The sequence below is a fragment of the Daktulosphaira vitifoliae genome, unplaced genomic scaffold (genome assembly GCF_025091365.1).
Source record: "Daktulosphaira vitifoliae isolate Bord-2020 unplaced genomic scaffold, ASM2509136v1 Scaffold_1, whole genome shotgun sequence".
NCBI lineage: Eukaryota > Metazoa > Arthropoda > Insecta > Hemiptera > Phylloxeridae > Daktulosphaira > Daktulosphaira vitifoliae.
In genome coordinates this window covers 43,676,847-43,699,692 of record NW_026099572.1, presented here as the reverse complement: position 1 = coordinate 43,699,692, position 22,846 = coordinate 43,676,847, and the positions used below count along the sequence as shown (strand labels likewise).

Sequence of the window (22,846 nt, the reverse complement as noted above, 5' to 3'; positions counted from 1 at the left end):
GTATGTCCTAGAAACGCCGAAGTATATTATTCACTTTGTACCTCATATGTAATATTACCATTAGTTGGATTATTTAGAATTTAAAATATGAATAATGAAAAACTATCTTTCATTATGTGATATTATACAAACAAGATGTTATACGAAACTTAATTAATGAAAATTCTAATCAATGAACTTTAATAATTTACGTTTTATTTTTGGTGACACAAAATGATCTGTCAGCTTTGTTTACTCCAAAAGTAATAATAGAATTCCAAGATTTTCAAGGCCACATGTATAGATCCCCTCTCCATGTTAGTCTCTTATTGTGTCGTGAAATGTGATTTGTGAACATGACCACACAGAATAATCATAAAACCAGTTGGAATGCTTGGGAGGAGTACTGTACACCTATTCCTTGCACGCCGGCAAGTTTAATCCAAATCGCGAGTTGTGTGTTAGTGTTTTGTGGAAGAAATTATAATAAATTATAATCCTTCATTATAAACTATAAATTGATATTTTATAATTTATATAATCAACGTAAAGCCTAATAACCAATTGACAACGCTTTCAACGTTTATTTATTGTATAATTTATATAAATCATATACCAAAAAAAAACAAAGGTAGGCAAATTAATCAAATTCAATAATAATTAAATAATTAGTAGTAAATTATGGTTATCCAAATATTTCATGTTAAATTTATAAACAACGTTTTACTATTTATGGAATAATGGAACCACTGATATTTGAAAATAAATACTAAAAGTTGAACTTAATTGTTAAATAGTTAATAAATAATAAGTATAAAAAAACCTTATCACATATTATTATACAATGTATTGAATTTGGTACATAAATTGTAAAATCGATAAAATTGAAATATTAGGTCAACTTTTTTATCACCGATTAACATAATAGAAAATATTTACATTTCTAAATTTACGGAACAATAATGTAATTATAAATGATATTCATACTATTGAAAAATTGTAAAATTCTCAAAAAATATACAAAAAATAATACGAATCTTTTTTTTTGTAAACAACTTTATTTTGAAGAATAGTTGACATCAATTATTTTGTGAATAGATTATTAAATCATCTATTTATAAATTAACGTATAACCTTCATCCTTAAAAAGAACTACAGTAAAAAAGTTACTGCGGATGAACTTTTTTTTTGTAATGATTAGTGGAATTTGATTAGCTTAAAATCATTATTCGCTTAGATGACAAAAAAGAATGTAATTATATAATACGTCAATTTCATAAGTATTGTGTAAGTCTCGATTTATTTAGCTACAACTGTCTTCATTTGTGTGGAGTACTGTCAAGATTCTTCAAATAATAAACTAGGAGTGTTTGTATAGTACAAAAATATTACAACTCATATTTTACATTTTGTCAATAATCATTCACCTTCCTTTTTCATTCACGAGAAACATCATACCAGCAAATAAAAATAAAAGAAGTATTAAAATGTAGGTTTTTAACATCAATTATTGTTTCAAATTTACATAAAATTATAATTTTTAAATGATATACCATTGTTACAAGATAGCAGTTTTTATATTCACTCAATCTCTAATTTATAGGAATAACCATATTTTTACGAAAAAATCTGTTTTTAATTAGAAAAAAAACATAATATTAATAATATTGTTATTTTATTATCACTCTCTTTATAATAGTATATAATAATATTGTAAGTGCAAAGAGTGACGGAAATTAATCAATTTATGTTTAAGCCATTTCAATTTTTAATAAAATATTTACAGATAACATTAAAAAAAATTTCAATGGTAAAATTATCATATTTTAAAATTTGGACCACTGTAAAGAATAAACAATACTCAAGTGTGTTTGGATAATTTTTGTTAATATATATAAACATTTAAAATGAATATTTCTAATAAAATTCCCAAATATTTCTTTGTAGTGGAATGAGGGAAAAGATTAATTTGATCCTTACATTATAAGGTTTAATGTACATAGCTACAGATTATTATTGATTAGTCACTCATAAAACTACTACAAATGTTTATCATTCTTATAAGAAATACTAATACGTTTCGATACAGAAGTAATTTACACTCATGTGCTATTATTTTATATACTAATTAACATAACTTCCACTTGAAATAATCTGCATAGGTAAACTATAAGTTGTAAAACAATGTAATCATCTATATATAATATGAGAAATACTCTTAAAAATGTTATTTGGCGTGTAATGTCAAGAAAGTTCAATAATTAGCGGTAATTATAATATATAATGGATTTTAGCAACATTTTCATTAGTGGTCTATTATTTATAATAATATACATTGTTGAATATTGAGAATAATACATATGGATTTTTTTTTCAGATTGGATTAAAGCTAATCAAGACATGGGCGTGTTATCCAGGTACTATATTTATTCGTATATCAAAACTATAATCGTTAATTTAATGAAATCAAATTGTGATATTGCATAATCAAAAGATTTTTTTATTATCTCTTATAAATAAAGGTGTTGGTCTACCGTAGCTTTTAGTTTTACTATCAGTTTGTCCGTGTAATGTGTTGATTGTGGCAAAATTTAGTTATGGACGATGCGACTTTATGTAATGAAAAAACGTCTCTGATATACAAAAAATCGTAATATATTTTTGTTATATTACAAGTTATTATTTATATTTGATTAGTGGCTACTTTATACCATTAATTTATAGTATTATAAATATAATAAGTTAACTTGAGTTGAGTTGCAATTTAATTATAATTATACTATAGGATGTATGGTTTAAAACAGAAAGATCAATGCGGCTATCAATATATATATGTATATATATATATATGTATTTTCCTTATATCTACAATTTATATATCAAGTTATAAAAATTTAAATTGTCAAATTTGGTGAATCTTGTTTTTTGATCTTATTATAAATAACTAAAGATATTTTTAACTAAATTTTTCTATAGATATGAAATCAATTTTTCACTCAGTAGATTTTATAAAATAAAATTACTTTAATTTATTTTAAATTGTTATAATTGTTTATATTGAACTAAAACCTAATGTTATATGAATATCGTTTTTATTAATAATTAGGATGACTAACACGTTAATAAGTAATAATCACAGCATGATTTGTATCCAGACCTAGATTTAGGGGGAGTCAATGTGGATCATTGCTCATGGGCTCACGAGATATAAGATCCTACAAAGAAAAAAGGATCTATTCTCGTGTTTAGCCTAATTAGTAGAAAAACTTCAAAGTTATAAAAAATTCAAGGATATATTACTATTATTAATTTTTTTTATATCATTTGTAATTTTTATTTTTGTTGTAAAAAAAAAACATTGTTTTATAAAAAAATACAAAATAACGTTTCTTGGAGCTTATCAAAATAGTATATCTATTGGGGTTCTGAGTCCTAAAATAAGGGTAATCCGGGCCTTATCATATTATCTTAAATTTTTATAGTGAATATTTTAATATGTTAACGAATCAGTACAACATAAATTATATAAAAAATGTTTTTTTTAGTCATAATATATATTTAAAAAACTTTTTAATTAGTATATAATGTTAAAAGACTGATCGCATATAAATATTTTTTAATCATTTTTAATTAACATGAGAGTATTAAGCAATATTTTTATGGGTACAATTAAAATTTAATAAGCACTTTAGATTGATAGAAATATGTAAATGGTGTCGTATAAAATCCAGACTATACTACTAGATTTGAATATATTTGAGCATTCAAAAGCGATATGACAAAAACGTATTGAAAAATAATGACATGTACCTTTTAATCTAGTGTACTGTTAGCAAATATAAAATTTTTATTTATAATGTTCCGAATTATTTCTTTATTGATAATATGTCATATATGTTTACGGTCTTCTTACTGAACTTTGAACAAGCTTCAAAATACATTGTAATTTATTTTACTTTGATTTCTTATACTATTAAAAATTTGCCACGATAATTTTCATCTTTAGAAAATCTCGATATAGTATGCCTAATTAATTGATAGTTTCATTATTTTATAATGATCATCTCAATAATATTTTTAAAAAATTATCTATTTACTATAATAAATTGTGTCTTATAAAAATAACTTTATGTAATTGTTTATGTCTATATATATAATTATGAAATCATGAACAACTTCTTACTTCTTGAAGGATCAGAAGTATATTAGATTGGAATAAATTCACTTATGTATATAACAATGTATATATATAAATATATATATATATATTGTAAGTAATTAAATAAAAAAATAATTAATAACAAGTTTAGATGATAATTGGCATTTCGTTCTCGTAGTTATAAGTTATTGGAATATTGATAACATATAAATTAGGGAGGAGGTTAGATACCATAAAAATTGTTTGCTATCCTTCAAAAATTCATAAAAAAATATATTCTTTAAGAAAATGTCATTTATTATTGAACCATATTTTTAACCCCCAAAATTTTTCATAAATTATCCATTTGTTGAAATAAATCAACCCAGCTGATACTATAATAGTTTTTCTACTAATGTTAAAGAACTGTAAAAATAAATAGTTAAAATATATATACTACAAGATAGTAGTAGATAAATATCAGTAATAATTTTTATTCACTAAATTTAATATTATCATAATATATTTGTTATTTTGTATTAATAGGATTACAATATTCTAATTAAAAAAATATTTTCAGATTGAATTCACGTCGTTGCAATATTTTGGCTGGTGTAGTAGCTTTGATTGTAGTAATTTCAATCCTTTTTGTGTTTTCTTTTGTTCATGATGATATTCCAAAAAGTTCAGAAATTTTAGATTCAGAATTTCCACTGCCACCGTCTATTATACCAATGGTTGTTTATGAGAACGCTGGTGTAGTATCTAACGGTGAACCTTGTGCTCAAATCGGAAAGTACATATTTATATCTTTATTTACAATTTAAATTTTTTGTTAATAAAAAATATTAATTATAATTTTTTTGTTAGCTACTTATATAATAATTCTTGTTAAAATCAAATTAAATTTTGAGGTATCTAGAAATAAATCTTATTTTTTTAATTTTTAAAAGATTATTTTTAAGGTAGAGGTAAGATCTTATTTGATTGGAAAAGTCCATAACAACTTTTGGATCACTATTATAGAAATTATTAACTAATACGATGGTACTCTTCCTTCCTAAATATAAACATGTCAATTAATTCCAAAATACTGGTCTAAATGTTGTTATTGACTATTGATTTTTTTAATTAAATAATTATCTAATAAATAAGCTAGTTAATTATGTGTGTTGAAATTTGATACATTAAAGTTCACACCCTTATAAGGTTTACGAACATAAAAAAATACTTCATGAATGATAAATTGAGAAAATTAATAAACTAAAATAAACCAAAAAAAGAAATTATTAATATTATTTTTATATTTTGATTTATTAAGTCGTTCGTGGTAAGTCAATCGTCTTGTATATATATTTGAGCCCCTATCAAAAAAGTGTTTTGGATACCCTCCCGGGTATAGATTTTTATATTATGAAAGGACGATTTAGTACATTTAGGTGATAAATAATTTTGTTTAGCCACTCTTAATACTTTTCGAGACTTGAACACCCTTAAAGTACAAACGTCTCTGAAATTTCCTTTTTTCCCAAAAATAACTCTGTTAGTTCATTAACGACTCAATATGGGCCATGTATTATCAAGGTCATAACAGTATATGACTTTGGCACTATTAAGAGTATGTTATAAGTTACACATAAGTGCTAAGATGGTTAAAAATATGTTTATCTTTCATTTTACATGTTACGGAGAGAGTAAATTATAAATAATAAATTTAATTGATTTTAATTTCGTTTCTTTTTTAAGTAAATGAATATATGTGTATATTATGCCTGTATTACGTATTTAATTATGACTTTCCTAGTCTATTTTTAATATATTACAGTAACAGATTTGATAACATATTATTAATTTTTATTTTTAACTTATTATCACCATTATTCTAATGTTTCTTGTTTATTTCGTATTGAAGAATAATTATTCTTTTATTAATTATAATTAATCGTTCATCGATATGTCATCATTTTACGCAGCACTGCGTTACAAAAATCCGAATTTTAACAATATGTTCAAAAATTATTTAATAGTTATGTACCTATTCTTTAGTCTAAATTTGTTAGAAATATGTTCTTATTTATAGAAATTATTCTGTAAATAAAACTTAAAAAGATAAGTATGATTTTAAAATTGAGGAGTTTAATATATATTTTTCTTTGAATTATCTTTTGGATTCAAATTTTCAAGTTAAATGCTAATACGAAAGTACAAATTTTTATAGAAACTGTTGAGAAAAACTCACACTCAGTGACATCGTAGCCGGCGGGGTGATTGTCCCTTTAGTCAAAAAACGGCTAGCAAAAGTATTATTTCGCGCACATCCCAATTAAATCTGTCAAATAATAATAATTTAAAAAAATGTATTGTTGATAATGATATGGGTTAATTTAAAAATATTTTCTTTAATAATTTGAATTAAAGATAATATTTTATTATTTATTTCAGATTTTGTGATAAAAACATATTAAAAAAAGCTTATTCCCTCTAATTTACTATATTAAAATTTCATTATATTCAGTGATTTCAAAAAAGTCATAGCATTTTTAAAATGTAGACAATTTTTTTTAAAGATGCCATTTTTTAAAGTAGAGTATTTTTAAGATTTTTTTTTTTTATTTATAGAATCGAAGGATTTTTCAAAATACTGAGAGGTTTGATTATATTAAATCGGGTTTTTTTGACGTATTGATAGTTAAAATCACTTAAGTGAGAGCTGAAAATTTTCATGGACTTATATAACACACCATGACAAAACCAATATATATATTCTTAACTTGGTATCGAAACTAAAAATTATAACTAATGTTATAAACTATATTTTAGTATGTTTTCAATGATTCTTAATAATATTATAAAAAATAACATGGATTATAAAGTTTTTGAACTACTGGATTTATTTTTATATGATCGCTAAATACCACAAATAGTAGTTTACCTGCTTTTCTAGTTTTATAACAATCAAGGGAAAAGTTTTTAGTTATTAAATCTTTGCGCCCCATGTAAAAAATAGTTTTGGCGCTCCTGTTAACAATTCTATTTAGTTTCACTTTAAGTTTGACATTTTTTTTTATGTTTGGTAATTTTTTTATTATTAAATTAGTTATTGTTTCATAGGGATATTTTAAAAAATGGAGGGAATGCTGTTGACTCTGTTATTGCAACATTAATATGTGATGGTGTATATTGTCCTGAATTAATGGGTTTAGGAGGAGGATTTTTGATGACATTATATAATGCCACTTCTAAAACAGCAATATCAATCAATGCAAGAGAATCGGCTCCAGCAAATGTAAATGAAACAATGTACATTAATGATCCGCATAAGTCTTTAATTGGTTAGTATTTATCTATTTTGATTAATTTACATAAAACACTAATGCAAGATGTTTTTAAAAATTTACTTATCATATTTTAATTTTTTCATTTTATACAAAATAAACTATTACTAAATAGATCTAACAGTTTGATATAATACACAGGAGGTTTAGCGGTTGCTATACCAGGGGAACTTAAAGGATATTGGGATGTGTATAATAAATATGGTAGCGGTAACATTAAATGGAAATCATTATTTGAGCCAACTATTAAAAAATGTGAAGAAGGTATTGTTGTTAGTCAACGTTTGGCGCTAATATTGGCACGATATGAAAGTATTGTGCAAAATTATACGGAACTTAGGTAAATTTTTAAATTATTAATTAATTTTGAAGTTTTATTAAAAAATTTATTTTATTTTAGGGATAAGTTTGTTGATAAAAATACCGGTCACGTAAAAAGGGCTGGAGACACTTACAAGTTACCAAAATTAGCAAAATCAATGAGAATTATAGCAGAAGAAGGAGGAAATGCATTATACAACGGGTCATTGACAGCCAAGTTTATAGAAGATATTGCAAATAACGGAGGAATTATTACAGCAGAAGATTTAGCAAATTACAAGTGAGTTTTATGAAAACAATTATTCAATGTACATAAAATTAATGAATGTATATAAAATTGAAATTAATTAGTAATATTCATGACTTAATTTTAGTAAAAATAGAACTATTTAAAACGAATTAAGATGAATTAATTTGGGCTAAATATTTGGGTAGAATTTTTGTATACAATTTGGAGCAGGACTAAAAAAAATCCTTTTTCTTGAGTAGTTTCAAAAGTTTTTCTTACTTCACTTACATGAACTTACCTCACAATTAGCAAAAAAAATGACCAAAAATATTTAAAAAATCGAGGGCCGTAAGAAAAGTCATCTATTTTTCATGTTTGGTGTTAAGTCACCCTAAGTCCCTCCAATTTTATGGCAGAAAATTTTGTAAATAGGAACCTGTAAAAATCAAAGAAAAAATTATTTTCAAGCATATTATACTTGCAGTTGTTTTTTTGAATTCCACATTAAAATCATTTTTAAAAAAATTACTTTTTTACTATTGATATTATTACGATTTGTTTATACTGCTCATTAGAAACAAGTAAAATATTTCATAGGTTCATTTAACAAAGAAATAAAATGTGACTTTAAAAATTAAGAGTGCGAGACATCTATAATCAATACAAGGGTCCTTACAAACTTGTTCATAATAAGTTTTAAAAGCCACTTTTATCAATATTAATTATATAATAATTTGTAGAGTCGAAATAGAAGAGACGTTCAACGTAACTATAAAAAACGGTTTTAAACTTTTTGCTGGACCACCTCCAGGTTCTGGTGTAGTGTTGGCTTATATTTTAAGAGTTCTTGATGGGAAGTTACCTGCATCCAACGATGGTTTGAATGCTCAACGGATAATAGAAGCTTTTAAATTTGCTTATGGTGAACGAACTCATTTAGGTGACAAAAATTTTGTGAATGTTACCGAAGTACATATTTATTTAGTTTTAATTATTGCTTAAAAAATTAAGATGTCAATTTTGTTAACAAAAATTTGTTTTCAGATTTTTGAAAAAATTAAATCAGACGAGTACATGAGTAAAATTAGAAACAAAATAAGCGATAATTTTACTTCATTAGATCCAAGGTATTATGGAGCTGATTTTGCAATACCTGCAGATCACGGTACAGCTAATGTTGTCGTTTTAGATAATTTTGGAAACGCGGCTGTTGCTACTAGCACTTTGAATACATAGTAATTATAAACAGCAATATGTTTAATTAATTAACTATCAAAATATTTTCTCAACAACGAAAATAATTTTTAAATATTTGCTAACTTGAACAATTTTATTTAGTTTTGGTTCTGGTGTTGTTTCTGAAAGTACAGGAATAATTTTAAATAATGAAATGGATGATTTTTCGACACCAGGAGTCAATAATTACTTTGGTATACCTCCATCACCAGCTAACTTTATAAAACCAGGAAAAAGACCAATGTCGTCGATGTGTCCTGCAGTAATAACAGATGACAAAGGAAACGTTGTGTTAGCTATAGGAGGAGCAGGAGGGTCAAAAATAACACTATCTACAGCTTTTGTGAGAAAATATACTTGATACACCATTTACACTGTTTTGTATGAAGCAGCTAGATCATAGGACGGCTAGTTGTGTACCGCATTAGAGTTCCGTTTTACCTTAAACCTGTTTAAAATCGCTATTATTAAAGCGGGAGAAGAGGGTTCACTTGGGAGGATGACGGTTAACCACACACCCAATAAGTAACGAGAGTAGATAATAATTAAATAACAAACATATATATTAGAAGTTTTTCAAAGAGTATCTTAAATTTAAGGGGTAACGGGGGGCCCTTAAATACTAATGGCCGGCGAAGCGGCATAAAACAAAATAGTTAAACTAAATTAAAACAAATAATAAATAACATTAAAAAATGTTTTAAAGCTCAACTGAATAGATGAAGTTGTTGTTAGTGGTGAGTGGACTGTATGAGATTTTGTGGTAATGGTGTCGAACATCTGAGTATCACAAGTGGAAGTGTAGTGCAGGCACGTAATAGCAGATGAAAACAGACGGCGTAAAAGTGACCATGGCAATGAAGTTATTTAGTGCAAGGGCAAGAAAACTTTGAGCACAAGGGTGTAACAAACAAATAATAAAATAACGGCGTACAATGACCGAACAATTTACCATTCAAGCGAAGGCGCTTGCTACAAAAAAAGATGACGCATAAAACAACAAACTCATTGACTTACGACGATGAACTGTACAAGGATGTCAATTGACATGGATTTGCAGTGCCTGGAGGGCAAGGGGGTGAGTAAAGCAAAGACGCTAGAGATTAACTGTCACACGATATGGTATAATCAACGGTGTTTGTGACAACTGGTCCAATAGGTCTTTGCTAAAGGCGTTCTCTACCAAACATATACATTAGATATATGATATAGACACTAACAAATAAGCTTAACCATAGTTAAATAGTAGAATTTAAAATGCTTCTCATTTACTTTATATAATTTTTCAAGTGAAAGTAAACTTGAACAGAATCAATTGCTAAAAAATTAGTTTTTCCCAAAATATAATGAAAGATTTTTACTATTCAGACAGAGAGCCTATTGTACTGTTACTAGTTTGATATTCTTAACGAATGTATCAGTTTGCCAAGGGAGACTAATTGAAGTCATAATCCCATTATCTGACAAAATACAACCTATACATCACAGAATATCTAGGCGATTAGGAAATATCTTTACAATGACATTTATGATAGTTAACATGCGGGGTTTAGATATTTCATGATTTTTTTCACTAAACTGCTATTGTATTTTACCCTAACATTAAAAAAACATTCGAATGCTTAATTAAGATATACTTTTTTAAACACATAAGTAACTTGTATGTTCTTATTTTAAGAAATAATAAAAGATTTATATTAAAAATTACCACTTAAAGTTTTCTGGCTACTTGACTAATAATTTTTTTTTATGTAAAAATAAATTGAATTTTAATATCATTATATTTCTTATTTAAACAAAAAAATCTTTAATAATCTATAAAAACGACACAAGTAATATTAATAACTAAAATATTTTTAAACTTATTTTTTTTTAGGTTTCTAGTCTTATATTATGGTTTAATAAAACTTTAAAAGAAGCTGTAGATGAACCAAGGTTTTATCATCAATTGGTACCAATGAGAGTTGATTATGAATACGGCGTACTTAGGGTAGGAATTAATTATAAATATGTTCATAATTTTGTTATGATATTTGTTAAATATCATTCAATCATATTTAACAAACCACTTTTATTTGAACTTATTATTTCTATGAAAAATCTATAAATTTTTGTAAAAGTAAGTTATACTATAGAGTTCACTGTAATAAAGTCTTAAAAACGCTCATTAACGTAATTTAGAAGGGTGAATGGGTTTCAACAGCCTCAGATAATATGAAGTTTCTGTAGACCAGCCCTCTGTAATTTGAGATTATTTAAAATTTAAAAAAAGTTTATTTTTACTAATTCAATGATGTTTCAAAAATATATGTCAATATTTTAGAATGTAATTGAGAAATTAAAGGAAATTGGTCATCCGGTAAAAAGACTTAAAATAAATGAAGGTTCAGCCGTCACTGCTATATATAGGACTAAAACCGGTCAAATAACTGCAATGTCTGACTTTAGACGACCTGGAAATACATCTGGCTATTAATAAATAACTTTAATTGTTTTTAAAATTTTACAAGTACATTTTAGTACAATTAAATAACAAAATATTGTGAATCCTTATTAATAGTTAACGATTTGAGTTCCTAGTCTAATTTATTTACAATAAATAATTATATATTTGTTAAATAATTAAGAAATCATTTAACAAATTTAATTTTTAATTAGTAAAAAATTATCAACAATAACTGATAAAACAAATTATATTCTACATTATTATATGCTGTTAATCTTTCTTAAATTTTTAACTTATGATAATATTTAAGTATTCATTACGTTAAAATATTTTTCTTGTTTTCAAACGTATGTTAAGAATAACAATATTTCATTAATGTTCAACTATAGTTCTATAATTTTGGCATAGTAATTTGTACAATATTTAAAAAAATGATATAACTGTTATTATTAATGTGATATACTTCATTTTAACAAATATAGCGAATAATTAATATATTTTCAGAATTTTTTTGTAAGACTTTTATTATAAAATTTCTTTTCACTAAATGTAAAACGTTTACTATAAATCATATGCATCAAAACTACTATGAAATTATGTAAAAAAACTAGACTATACAAATAATGAGTTGAGGCATTTTAAAATTAGTATTTCGTAGATGGATTTTGGCTTTCCGGTAAGGACATGAAATAAAACGTGTGTTGGAAGACGAATAAAAGTACGTATCACAGTATAATTTTGTTTGCCACCGATTAGTCAGAGGAGTTTTAATTGTGGTAGGTTTTTTTTTATTTGTTTAACCTACTTTTATCTATAGGTACGAATAAAAAGTATTTATCAAAACGTTATAATATTTAATTATAAAGTATTCATTTTAAAATTTTAATTTTCAAATTTATAAAAATATAGGTATTCCGTTGCTATTAAAAAAGCTTGAAAATCGACAATTTTTAACAAAAATTGTATGATTTTTGGTTTAAATCAAGACAACTTCCAAAAATTATGATTTCAGATAATTTTTTAATTTTAAATCACATTTTATTAGCTTTAATTTTACATAGGTTTAATATAGGAAGGATTTTTTGGAATATTATTAAAAATTAAGAAGAAAAAAATGTCGATATGATTTTTATGTCCCTTAGTTAATCATTAAATTTAAGAATAAAGTACGTTATCTGCAAGTCAAATGTTTGTAGTATTATCAATATAAATTTCGCATTAATATCCAATTTTCAAATAGTTATTTCAATATAAAGAGGAAATCAAAAGTATTAACATCGACTATTTTATGACATTTGTAATTATTTAGTATATTTCTCTTATTTATTTTGATTGAGAAAAATTTTTCAAAATTACGGTACTGATAGCTTAAATTAGATACTTTTTGTGGTATTTGAAAGTATTGTGCAAAATTGCACTTATAAAAACGGGAGTAATCGCACACACGGATACAAAAATAAATATATATATGGTCATTGCCATTTACATAGGCTCCTTTTTGGGCCAAAAATAAACTATAATGGTTCTCGTTTGGTTTCTATAATGCTAAAAGCTTTCTAATTATAATTTAAATAAATTTAAAGTGCATCATACAATAGATATAAATGTACAATGAACATATTTCTCCAATGTATACTAAATGATTCATTAAGAATAAGACACATATTCATTAGAACTATTGAACATTTTTAATTTTCACAAAGAAAAATATAGTTTGATTCAAAAAACTTTAATAATATATAGTAAAATAATTTTTTTCATCCCTTTAGTGTTGAAACCCTATTTTTAGTTTGTTATATGATAGAAAAAAACATCAAGCGATATTATTCTTATTTTTTTTTTTTTACAAAGTAAACTATTCTTCTGTTATTGATTGTTGAACTTTAGTGATTTTAGCCAATTTTCTATTGATAAATAGCTATTTAGTATACAGTAGTTGTCATTTGTCGAGATAAAAATCGATAAATTCTTCTCACAGAAATCTTATCTTTAATAATTCATGTATATTACTAGAAGTATACTATTATATTCAGCGCAAGTTTACTACCGAGAAATCTTTTGCCTCCGGTATTAAAAACCAAATAAATTTGCATTATAAGTACAATTTTAAAATATTTACGATTGATTAGATAGAAATGTATGAATAAAACTATTTGAAATTTTTTTTCTATCATATCACCAAATTAAAATTGGAGTTTTTATCAAAGAATTAAATTTTATGTTTTTGTTCCAGACGGGATGAAAACAAATTATTTAACTATATATTATTGTAGTTTTCTGAATCAAACAATAATTTCCTTAACATAAATAAAAAATGTTAACTCATTTCCAAGAAAAAGAACGTCTTATCGTTAATCACTTTGTATACAGAATAATGTTTTAAATATTTATTCAAACATTTATTAATTTTAAATCTATCTTTTGGATTCAAATTTATTTGGGTGGACTTTTATTCATCTAAAACAGCACATTTCATAGTATTTTTCAGGTCCTCATTTAGGTCACGCTTATGAATTAACAGTACTGAAGTGATTATATTATTAATAATTGTATTAAAACCAAGAATCTTATAAACACTTGTTTGCAAATTAAATATTATATAATAATATATCAAATATTATTAGTAACTCGGAACCATACAAATATGCATAATAAACTAGATTGATAAATCGTGAATACGGTTAAATCTAAATGGCCACTATCTTTTTTGAGGCCTAACTTTTTTTCCTATACTTCGTGTACAAATTATTTTGTTTTAACAATTTTTTGCTCCGATAGGAAAAATGTTTGACTTCAAAAAAATGGCGTCTATTTGGCATTACCAGCGAACACAGGCAATACAATATAGGCTAGTTAGTAATCTAGTTTATTATCTAAATCTATGCCCACGATAGTGATATAGTTATAGGTTTTGTTCGGAGTGTAATATACATTTTTTTACAATCCTCGTTAAACGACACAAAATTATATCTTCACTATGTAAACAACTTTGTTCTGGGGATCTATTCTCATAATCCTCCTAAAACTACGCTTCTAACACATGACCCAGTATAAATCCGATTTATTTTTGTACGAGATCCTCAACCATAAATTAAATATTTTTTCAATTATTGTGATATTACTTTTATATATTTTACACTCTTAAATATTTTGAATATTCAGAAATATATGAATTTTTTAACACATAATTTTTATGTTATATTTTTATATAAGTTAAGATATATCCCAAAATCTTGTTCTTACAATTCATATCACATAAAAATGAGAAAAAAAATGAATTCTGTAGTGAAGAATAAAATTTTATTTTATATATATATTAACAATGTTAAAATGTAATTAAAACTAGAAATAACTAGGAACCAAATCTTAAAATGGCAATGTTGAGCTTACATTAATGTATTATCATAACAATTGTGACAAAACAATGATAAGTCTAGAATAATAAATGTCGTAATGAAGCTAAGTATAATTACAAAAATGAATAATTAAGTAGACTTTGCGATATTTATAAAAAAAAATCATGTAAAATTAACAATATTAGGATCTTCATTAATAATTAATATCTAATTTGAATCTATTAAATTAGTAAAAATTTTAGTTTATATTTAATGATTAATATACATGAGTTTTTTTTTTTAATTATCAAACATTTAATTTTTTTTAGGTAACATTAAACGTCTATTTTTATAATTCAAAGTTTTCTAAAATAACAAAAAGTAAAAAATTAAACAGAATACAAAAAAAATAATATTTGTATTAACCTTAAAGCATAATCAAGCTTTGCAGAGGTGTACCAAATAAATCAATAATTTTATATAAAAGATGTACTGCTTATTTAAAAAAAAAATATTTTTATATCGTTTAATTTTTTTTAACTGACAGACCAGCTAACATCATGATGAAACACAAGGCATACGTAGCTACCGTCACTTGTTTTTGTGGTATGGGAATATCATCTTCCAGGGGCATGATTTCTTTATGATCATTCTTTGATGAAAAATTCCAAGTCCATAACTTTTTTAAGAATCTAAAAATCAAATCCATCAAAATATCTATGAAATACTGTTGAAACTTATTTTTGATAAATCACTGTTATAACCATCACCATTTCAATTAATTAGTTACAAATCATACACTTAAACATTAAACCATAATCCATTATACTAAAAGCCAGTGAAAGAAGAAAATAACTACTAGTATTTAACAGGCAAAAAAAAAGTAATTTTTCTTTTTTAACTAGACATTAATGATCGAATAAAATAAATCAATCTGTGGTTGACAATGAAGTAAATAAATTAAACTAAGTATAGTAAATAACATTCTTATACAATATACAAATAAGTATGTCAAATAGTAAATTGTTTAGTTAATTTATGATTGCTTACTTGGATATTATATACACAAAACTTATATGAAAATAATTTATATTATTAGTAAATCATAATGTTAATTAATAAAATTTATATTACATTTATTGACGAATAAATCATGTAATGGATACAAAGCATGAAATATTATAAAAATAATTATAGTCATTGGCTTTATAAGGAACTGAACAAATAAAAAAATTTACATCACATTATAAATTGTAATTCTTGTATTTAGTTTATCTAGGATTGTTATTTTTAAATTGAATTAGCATATTGTTATTTTCTATTGGCATTGAAAGCATTTTGTCACAAAAACATGTTTTCTATTGTATTTAGATTATCAAGAAAGTAGTTCTAATAAGCTTCAATAATGTGAATAGTTAAAATTACAAAATATTATTTTTATAATTAAATTTTCTAAATAACTATTAATTGAATAATTTACTCAATAAATAAATATTAATTTTCCTTTTTAAGTTTAATTTGGACCACAAATTAAAATCTTAAATTTATTACAAGATAATGAGTTTCTAATATAAAAAAAAATAGTGCTGATGCCAAAGTTGAGTTGTAAGTTAATGAAGTTCAAGCTTGAATAAAATTTATTCAATAAATCTTTCACAGAAAATAAAAACTTTCACGGGAAAAAAGATTGAGACCTCAAACAGTGTGCGTCATCAAGATAAGTACAATATAATATTAAATTACTAATTGGAACACGTGAATAGTAACTCATATACATTTAAAATTGTCTTAATACTTATATGAGTAATGTATAATTTAAAATTTTATTTGCTTAAAAATATAAAATTTGAAGTCGGAAAAAAATGTGTAGTAAAANATCAAGATAAGTACAATATAATATTAAATTACTAATTGGAACACGTGAATAGTAACTCATATACATTTAAAATTGTCTTAATATTTATATGAGTAATGTATAATTTAAAATTTTATTTGCTTAAAAATATAAAATTTGAAGTCGGAAAAAAATGTGTAGTAAAAATTTTTTATCTGACATATAATGGAAACATAAACTATACACTTCAGTAAATTTTTTTCTTCAAATTTTAAATGTTTGTAATAATTTAAACAAAAAATAAATTAAGGTCATACATAACAATTTTTTAGTTTAATTTTGAACACTAAATAGTTGATTAATAACAAATAAAATAGCACCATAGCTGAAATTTTTTAACATTAAAAATAACTTAACACACAATAACATTAACAAAAAATTAACAAATCCCCAATATCATTTAAGTCTTTATGTTATTTTACCAAGGACTAGTGGTTTATTTTACAATCATAATAAAAGTTTTTAAAAATAATTTTTATTAGTTGCTATAATTTGTTAATAAAATTATATTTTTTATTTAATTTAGATGTGAATAAAAATTTAAAGTCTTTGATTTTCAAAGTATCAATAGGCAACCAGCAACCATCATCACCATTCCCAAGGCATATGTAGTTAATACAATTTTCTTGAACCTACGATTTACAGATTCCAACAAAAAGTCCGCTTTTATGTTATAATGCATATCGTCTTCACTGAAACATTATTAAACAAATATTGTCGTCTATATGATATCCATAGTAATACCATTTTCGGTAACTTTTTACATGCACCATTTATTTTGATGCTACTATAAATTGTGATATTTTATGATAAATGCTTGTGCATGATGTATTGCAAAAATGATACCATGCTCTGAAATTGTTTAAGTAGTTCTAAATACGAGAAGTATTCAATACAGTAATATTAATACCAACAATTTGTTTTTATGAAATGTTTATAATAATTTAACAGGTTTGTATCCTTGATTCACTTAAATGTAGTTTATAAAAAAAAACGAAAATAATCATCTGGAGCCCATAAATTATAGGTATATAAATAACATTGCATACAATTAGTGTTTAACTATTTGAATATCAGTCCAGTTACATCAGGTTAGAATTGTTTTTTGTTAACGGCATTGAAAAAAACATGCAATAATATAAATGATAAAGCGTTGATTAAATTTTTATAGAATTTCATTTTCTGAGTTAATAAGCTTGTTAAGTTATACGCATGAATGGATTTATTAATGTTAATATAAGTATGTTAAGAACTTAAACAAAAACCACCACAGAATCATATTTTTTCTCTCGCTTGACTATTGGAAATTCTAATACTTGAGAATTAATAAAAATATCATATAAAATATTTGTTATCAATTAATAAGAATAAATCTCATCTACTGCATGCCTACGTAAATATTTTGTATTATTTTTGTTAGCACTACGCTTTTTTACGATAATATGTAAATGAGACTAGTTGTTAATTCAATTTTTTTCTTCATAATACTATAATTACGTAAATGCATGACGCATTCACTGTATAGGAAATATAATATATTTTAAAAGAAGTGGGTTCTGAGAAGAAAAATAGTATTTTTCTTCTCTCATGATCCACCTATTTTACTCTGGTGCTGAAAATGAGCCTATTTTTATATGTCTGTAGAGTACATTTCAAGTTTAAGGTAAACAATTTATTTTATGAACTTATTCTAATGATATAACCGTACTAAGAAATACATTATTGCCGCAAGTTATAATGCTGTTAAACATTTGATGACTCACTCAAACTTGAAAAATAAATTTACTTTTAGCACTATTTTTATGATATTAACTACAAATTTTATTTTATTTATAATCTAAGTGTATTTATCTTGATATTTTTTCTAGTTTTACTTAATATTAAGAAGTTATGTGAAAAATATTAGCTTAAATAATATTGATTATTATTCGGCATGTATAAAGCTAAAATTTATTTTTGTGAAATAATTAGTTCAAATCTTTCAAGATTTAAATAAAAATTAATCTAACTAGTATTCTCAAAGAAGTTTCGTCACGTCCTTATTTAAAATATACACGGATGTGTATCTTAATTCATTTTAAATAAAATATTTACTAGTAAGTGAATATGAAGTTGAAGGAATTGTAAGTACCAATTTAAAAAGGATGCATTTAATTAACCATTTTATGAATGTGAAGGTTAAATGCTCTGTATCCTAATTTTAAATCTATTATCAATTATAATTGTACATAGTTGTTACCTAAAAATATTTGACTGGCGTCACAGATAGCAATAAGTTTGTTTAAAGATACAAGGCCGGATTAAGACTGATATGGGCCCCGAGGCGGCATCGTAGATGGATCCTCTAATGGAAAATATTGCTATTATAAAAAAAAGTGATGAGCAAAAAAAAAAACCAGAATAACTATCATTAATAATGATTAGGTTAGTAGAATTCGAAATGAGGCTTCGGAGCGTTTGTTTTCCATGTGCCCCCCATAATGCTAAGATATCATCAAATTGAAAAATTTACAGCTTTTTTACGCCTGAAACCATAAGTTAGTAAAATTCATTATATAAACTCAAAGGTTAAACGTTATATTCAGAACTAGTTTTTTTCTAAAAATCTAAATAAAAACTATGTTTACATGTTTAAAATAAATGAATTAATTCACTGGTATTTCCCTGTAGGTAATGTCTCATAACTGGTTTATGAATTTCGTTATGTTTTAGAATTAAAGTTAAAAACCCATTAACCGGCTGACTTTTTAAAAGCAAATAATTTATCAAAAAAAACCAATGATGGTAACAAACAAAATAACTATTATAAATTATGACCAATATATTTAACAGATTTTATTGAACTTAATTATTTTTATAAATTCATCCGGACGTGTAACACATTCACTGAACTATGGTGGTAGGCTTATATTTACTATAGCCATAACAAACATACTACTTATACTATCAATTATTTATATAAGAGAAAAAAATTTTACATACAAAAATTATATTCAGTTTATTTTACTGGATCTGTAGTTATTTACAATATTCTAGTTCATTAAATTTTAATAGTATACAATATGTGGTTATTATTAATTAACGTAAAAGTTAATTAAAACACGATGGCGAATGTTTTAGTATAAATAGGAGAAAAAAAGTTAACAATTATATTATAAAAATACATGATAGTCGAAAAATTATGGTAAATACGTCAATACAGCTAATAGTCATTAAGTGATACCTGAAATATTAGGTTAACTATTATTTTCATATTAGCCTCATTAAATTGGAAAGTATTTCAAATTACCTATAAATAATTTCATTTTATTTATAATACCGAAACTCTTAACATGGTTACTTATTTCTTAAAAATTACTAACAAATAGGGTTGAAATAATTGAAGAGAGTTAAAATTAATGTTATAATAAGTTTTTAAATTGTTATTGTTTTGAAGCCAATGACGTTGATAAAACTTATGTTCACTTATTTAGTTGAAATATTATGTTTTTTTCTGTAAAGCATTAAAATCATGGTTAATACAAATTCTAAAATATATATTAGAAAAGGCTCATTATATAAATTACTATGAAAAACAATTAAATAATTTAAAAAATGTGTTTTTATACATGCTAATCCAAAATATAAATAAGATATAAAAATTCGATGGGTGTTCCATGTTACATAATAGTTAATATAATCTTGTTAAATTATAAGAAATTAGAGTAACTATTACTAATCGTAAATTAAATATAATGAGACCTTGGGTCAAAAATGTATTCAATAATCATTAAAAATAATGGAATCATTAGGTATTTCAAATCAGAAGTTTTGTATTATAATTTAGACGAATTTTTCAATGAGGTACATAAGTGTAGTGTGGTGTGGTTAAGTTTTTAGGGAGGTCAAGTCTCCTAGCAAACACCCCCTATCTACATCTATGATTATGAAATTACTAACAAAATTTTATAAAGGCTGTTTTTATTAAATAAACTTTATAAAAATTAAAAATAAAATATCAATTTTGTCAAACTATAACTAATACAAAACGGTTCTTATAATTACACATTTGATACAGAAGTGTTGGTTTTTAAAATTAACAAATGTATTTCTTCGTTCTAAATATAACTCAAAAATACATAATATTAGATTTTATAAATTACATATTTAAATAAATGTATAACTAGAACCAATATGCATACTTAATTATATGCATTAATACTAACAAGTATTGAAATAAGAGAGAAATTAATGATCTAGTAAAAGTAATTTTGGTTAAAAAAATATATTTTAAGCAAAATAAACTAAGCAGAAGCATAAGCATTCCGAGTGGGAATCATTACAGTGATTATTGAAATTAAACGAGTTTACATTAAAAAAAAAATACAGCTGTTGTTTAGTAACCGAGTATTAGACGTAAAATCCTACCTGATTTTGCTATATTTACGTTTTCCACCAAATGATGTGTATTCGAAAGATTCGTGGTCGCCTGATGTTGCTCCATAGCGTAACATTTGCTTGGTCTTGCCAACCACTTTGGTCAAACTACTTCTTTCGTTCACCATTATTTTATTACTAACTAATCGATTAACTATATGAGTAACGAGTGTTTAAAATAATATATTTGTGGAAGTATGTATGTTCTTATGTACGTAGGAGTCGGATGCGTTCTCAGTGGAATGTTAAAGCAGACTACAGGAGACGACCTCAAACACCGGTTTTAAAAACTGATGCATATAGTAATATGGTACCGTGTAATAAATATAGATATTTACATCAAACTAGAATTGTTGCTTTCTCCCTCCCTAGTCGATATACTACTAAATAATTTTCATTTTATGTTACATAATAATAATACGGTTTAACCCTTATAAAAAATAATTTTTTTTTTTTAATTACTAATTAATATAGATATTTTATTAATATAAAAGGAAATGAATTAAATATACATACAGACAGAAAAAGAGATTATAGTATTAAATAAATTTCTTATTTACGAAATACATATTAACTATTGTGATTTCATTAATAATTATGAGTAGAAGTGTTCATAATGAAGAATGAAGATCATTATTTGTATATTTAAAGCAATGAGTCATTTCTTTTTTATGTTGTTTGTTTTTTTTTATACCGAACTATGAACTGTTAAGAAATATCTCAAAAATAGTATATAATTATTTAGGGTTATTAATATTTATGATAATATCTGTTATTATACTATAATTAGGACCGGATTAAACTATTCTTAGTCCCTAGAACTAATTTGAAAAAATTAAAAAATATAACATTTTCACAGGGGCGATAAGCAAAAAGTTTCTAAAATAAATTCGTAGGTTCATTATTTCTTGTAGACATATTGTCTAATGGATAATTCAATTCAGATTATAATGATCAGTCCAATCATACTTTAAGTGTCAGTTTTGATTTAAATATCAAACTTAAAGAGATTGCAAGAGATTAATATTTTACTATAAATCTTTCTTGGTATTGTTATTATATAAACTATACAAATAAATAAGTATAGATTTTTCTTTATAATAAAAAAAAATCTCTTATTAGTTGAAGGTGTATTACAAATTATTATTTACGTGTATCTAGTATAATATTAGCTGTTGTTAAAAATATTTTTAATAAGAGTTACTGAGTATAATTTGAAGTACAATTTATTTTACTATCTTAATCTTGTTTAAAAATATATGAGGTAATAAGGGGTCAGCTCGATTATCAAAGAGGTTATCATAACAGTTAAAATGATACTACTTTATTTAAAATAATAATTGTGTTCATACTGCAATGTTCTACTTAAAAAAATATTAAAGTATACACTTCTAGCAAATGATGATAACCTATTAGTTTAAAGTTAAGTTGTTTATTATTTTCTTTACATTCACAAAGAACAGATATGATTACATTTTAAACATTTCAAGCAAATTCTATTTATTGCATAATAAAAT

General features: G+C 24.3%; 1 protein-coding gene and 1 long non-coding RNA gene across 4 annotated transcripts; one reads left to right on the top strand and one right to left on the bottom strand.

Annotated features, from left to right (window-relative positions):
• Window positions 1-374: 374 nt before the first annotated feature.
• On the top strand, window positions 375-11,963 carry LOC126906946 (scoloptoxin SSD14-like). 3 transcript variants are annotated; one of them, XM_050687905.1, is made up of 12 exons: window positions 375-610; window positions 2,357-2,396; window positions 2,502-2,629; window positions 4,698-4,913; window positions 7,229-7,449; window positions 7,594-7,792; window positions 7,853-8,053; window positions 8,743-8,971; window positions 9,047-9,237; window positions 9,341-9,581; window positions 11,115-11,228; window positions 11,562-11,962. In XM_050687905.1, exons 3-12 carry the CDS (start codon window positions 2,577-2,579, stop codon window positions 11,712-11,714), a joined length of 1,818 nt encoding a protein of 605 aa, XP_050543862.1. In that variant the 5' UTR covers window positions 375-610; window positions 2,357-2,396; window positions 2,502-2,576; the 3' UTR covers window positions 11,715-11,962. The 3 variants fall into 3 exon arrangements, with proteins under 3 accessions (XP_050543862.1, XP_050543878.1, XP_050543871.1); XM_050687921.1 differs by lacking the exon at window positions 2,502-2,629 and having other exon boundaries at window positions 506-610; window positions 11,562-11,963; XM_050687914.1 differs by lacking the exons at window positions 375-610; window positions 2,502-2,629 and adding an exon at window positions 2,225-2,246 and having other exon boundaries at window positions 11,562-11,961.
• Window positions 11,964-14,962: 2,999 nt separating this feature from the next.
• LOC126907072 (uncharacterized) lies at window positions 14,963-22,794 on the bottom strand. The gene is made up of 2 exons (XR_007704413.1): window positions 21,321-22,794; window positions 14,963-15,711 (listed from the first exon to the last, which is right to left on the bottom strand). It is a non-coding gene; the product is annotated as an uncharacterized LOC126907072 (long non-coding RNA).
• Window positions 22,795-22,846: the final 52 nt, after the last annotated feature.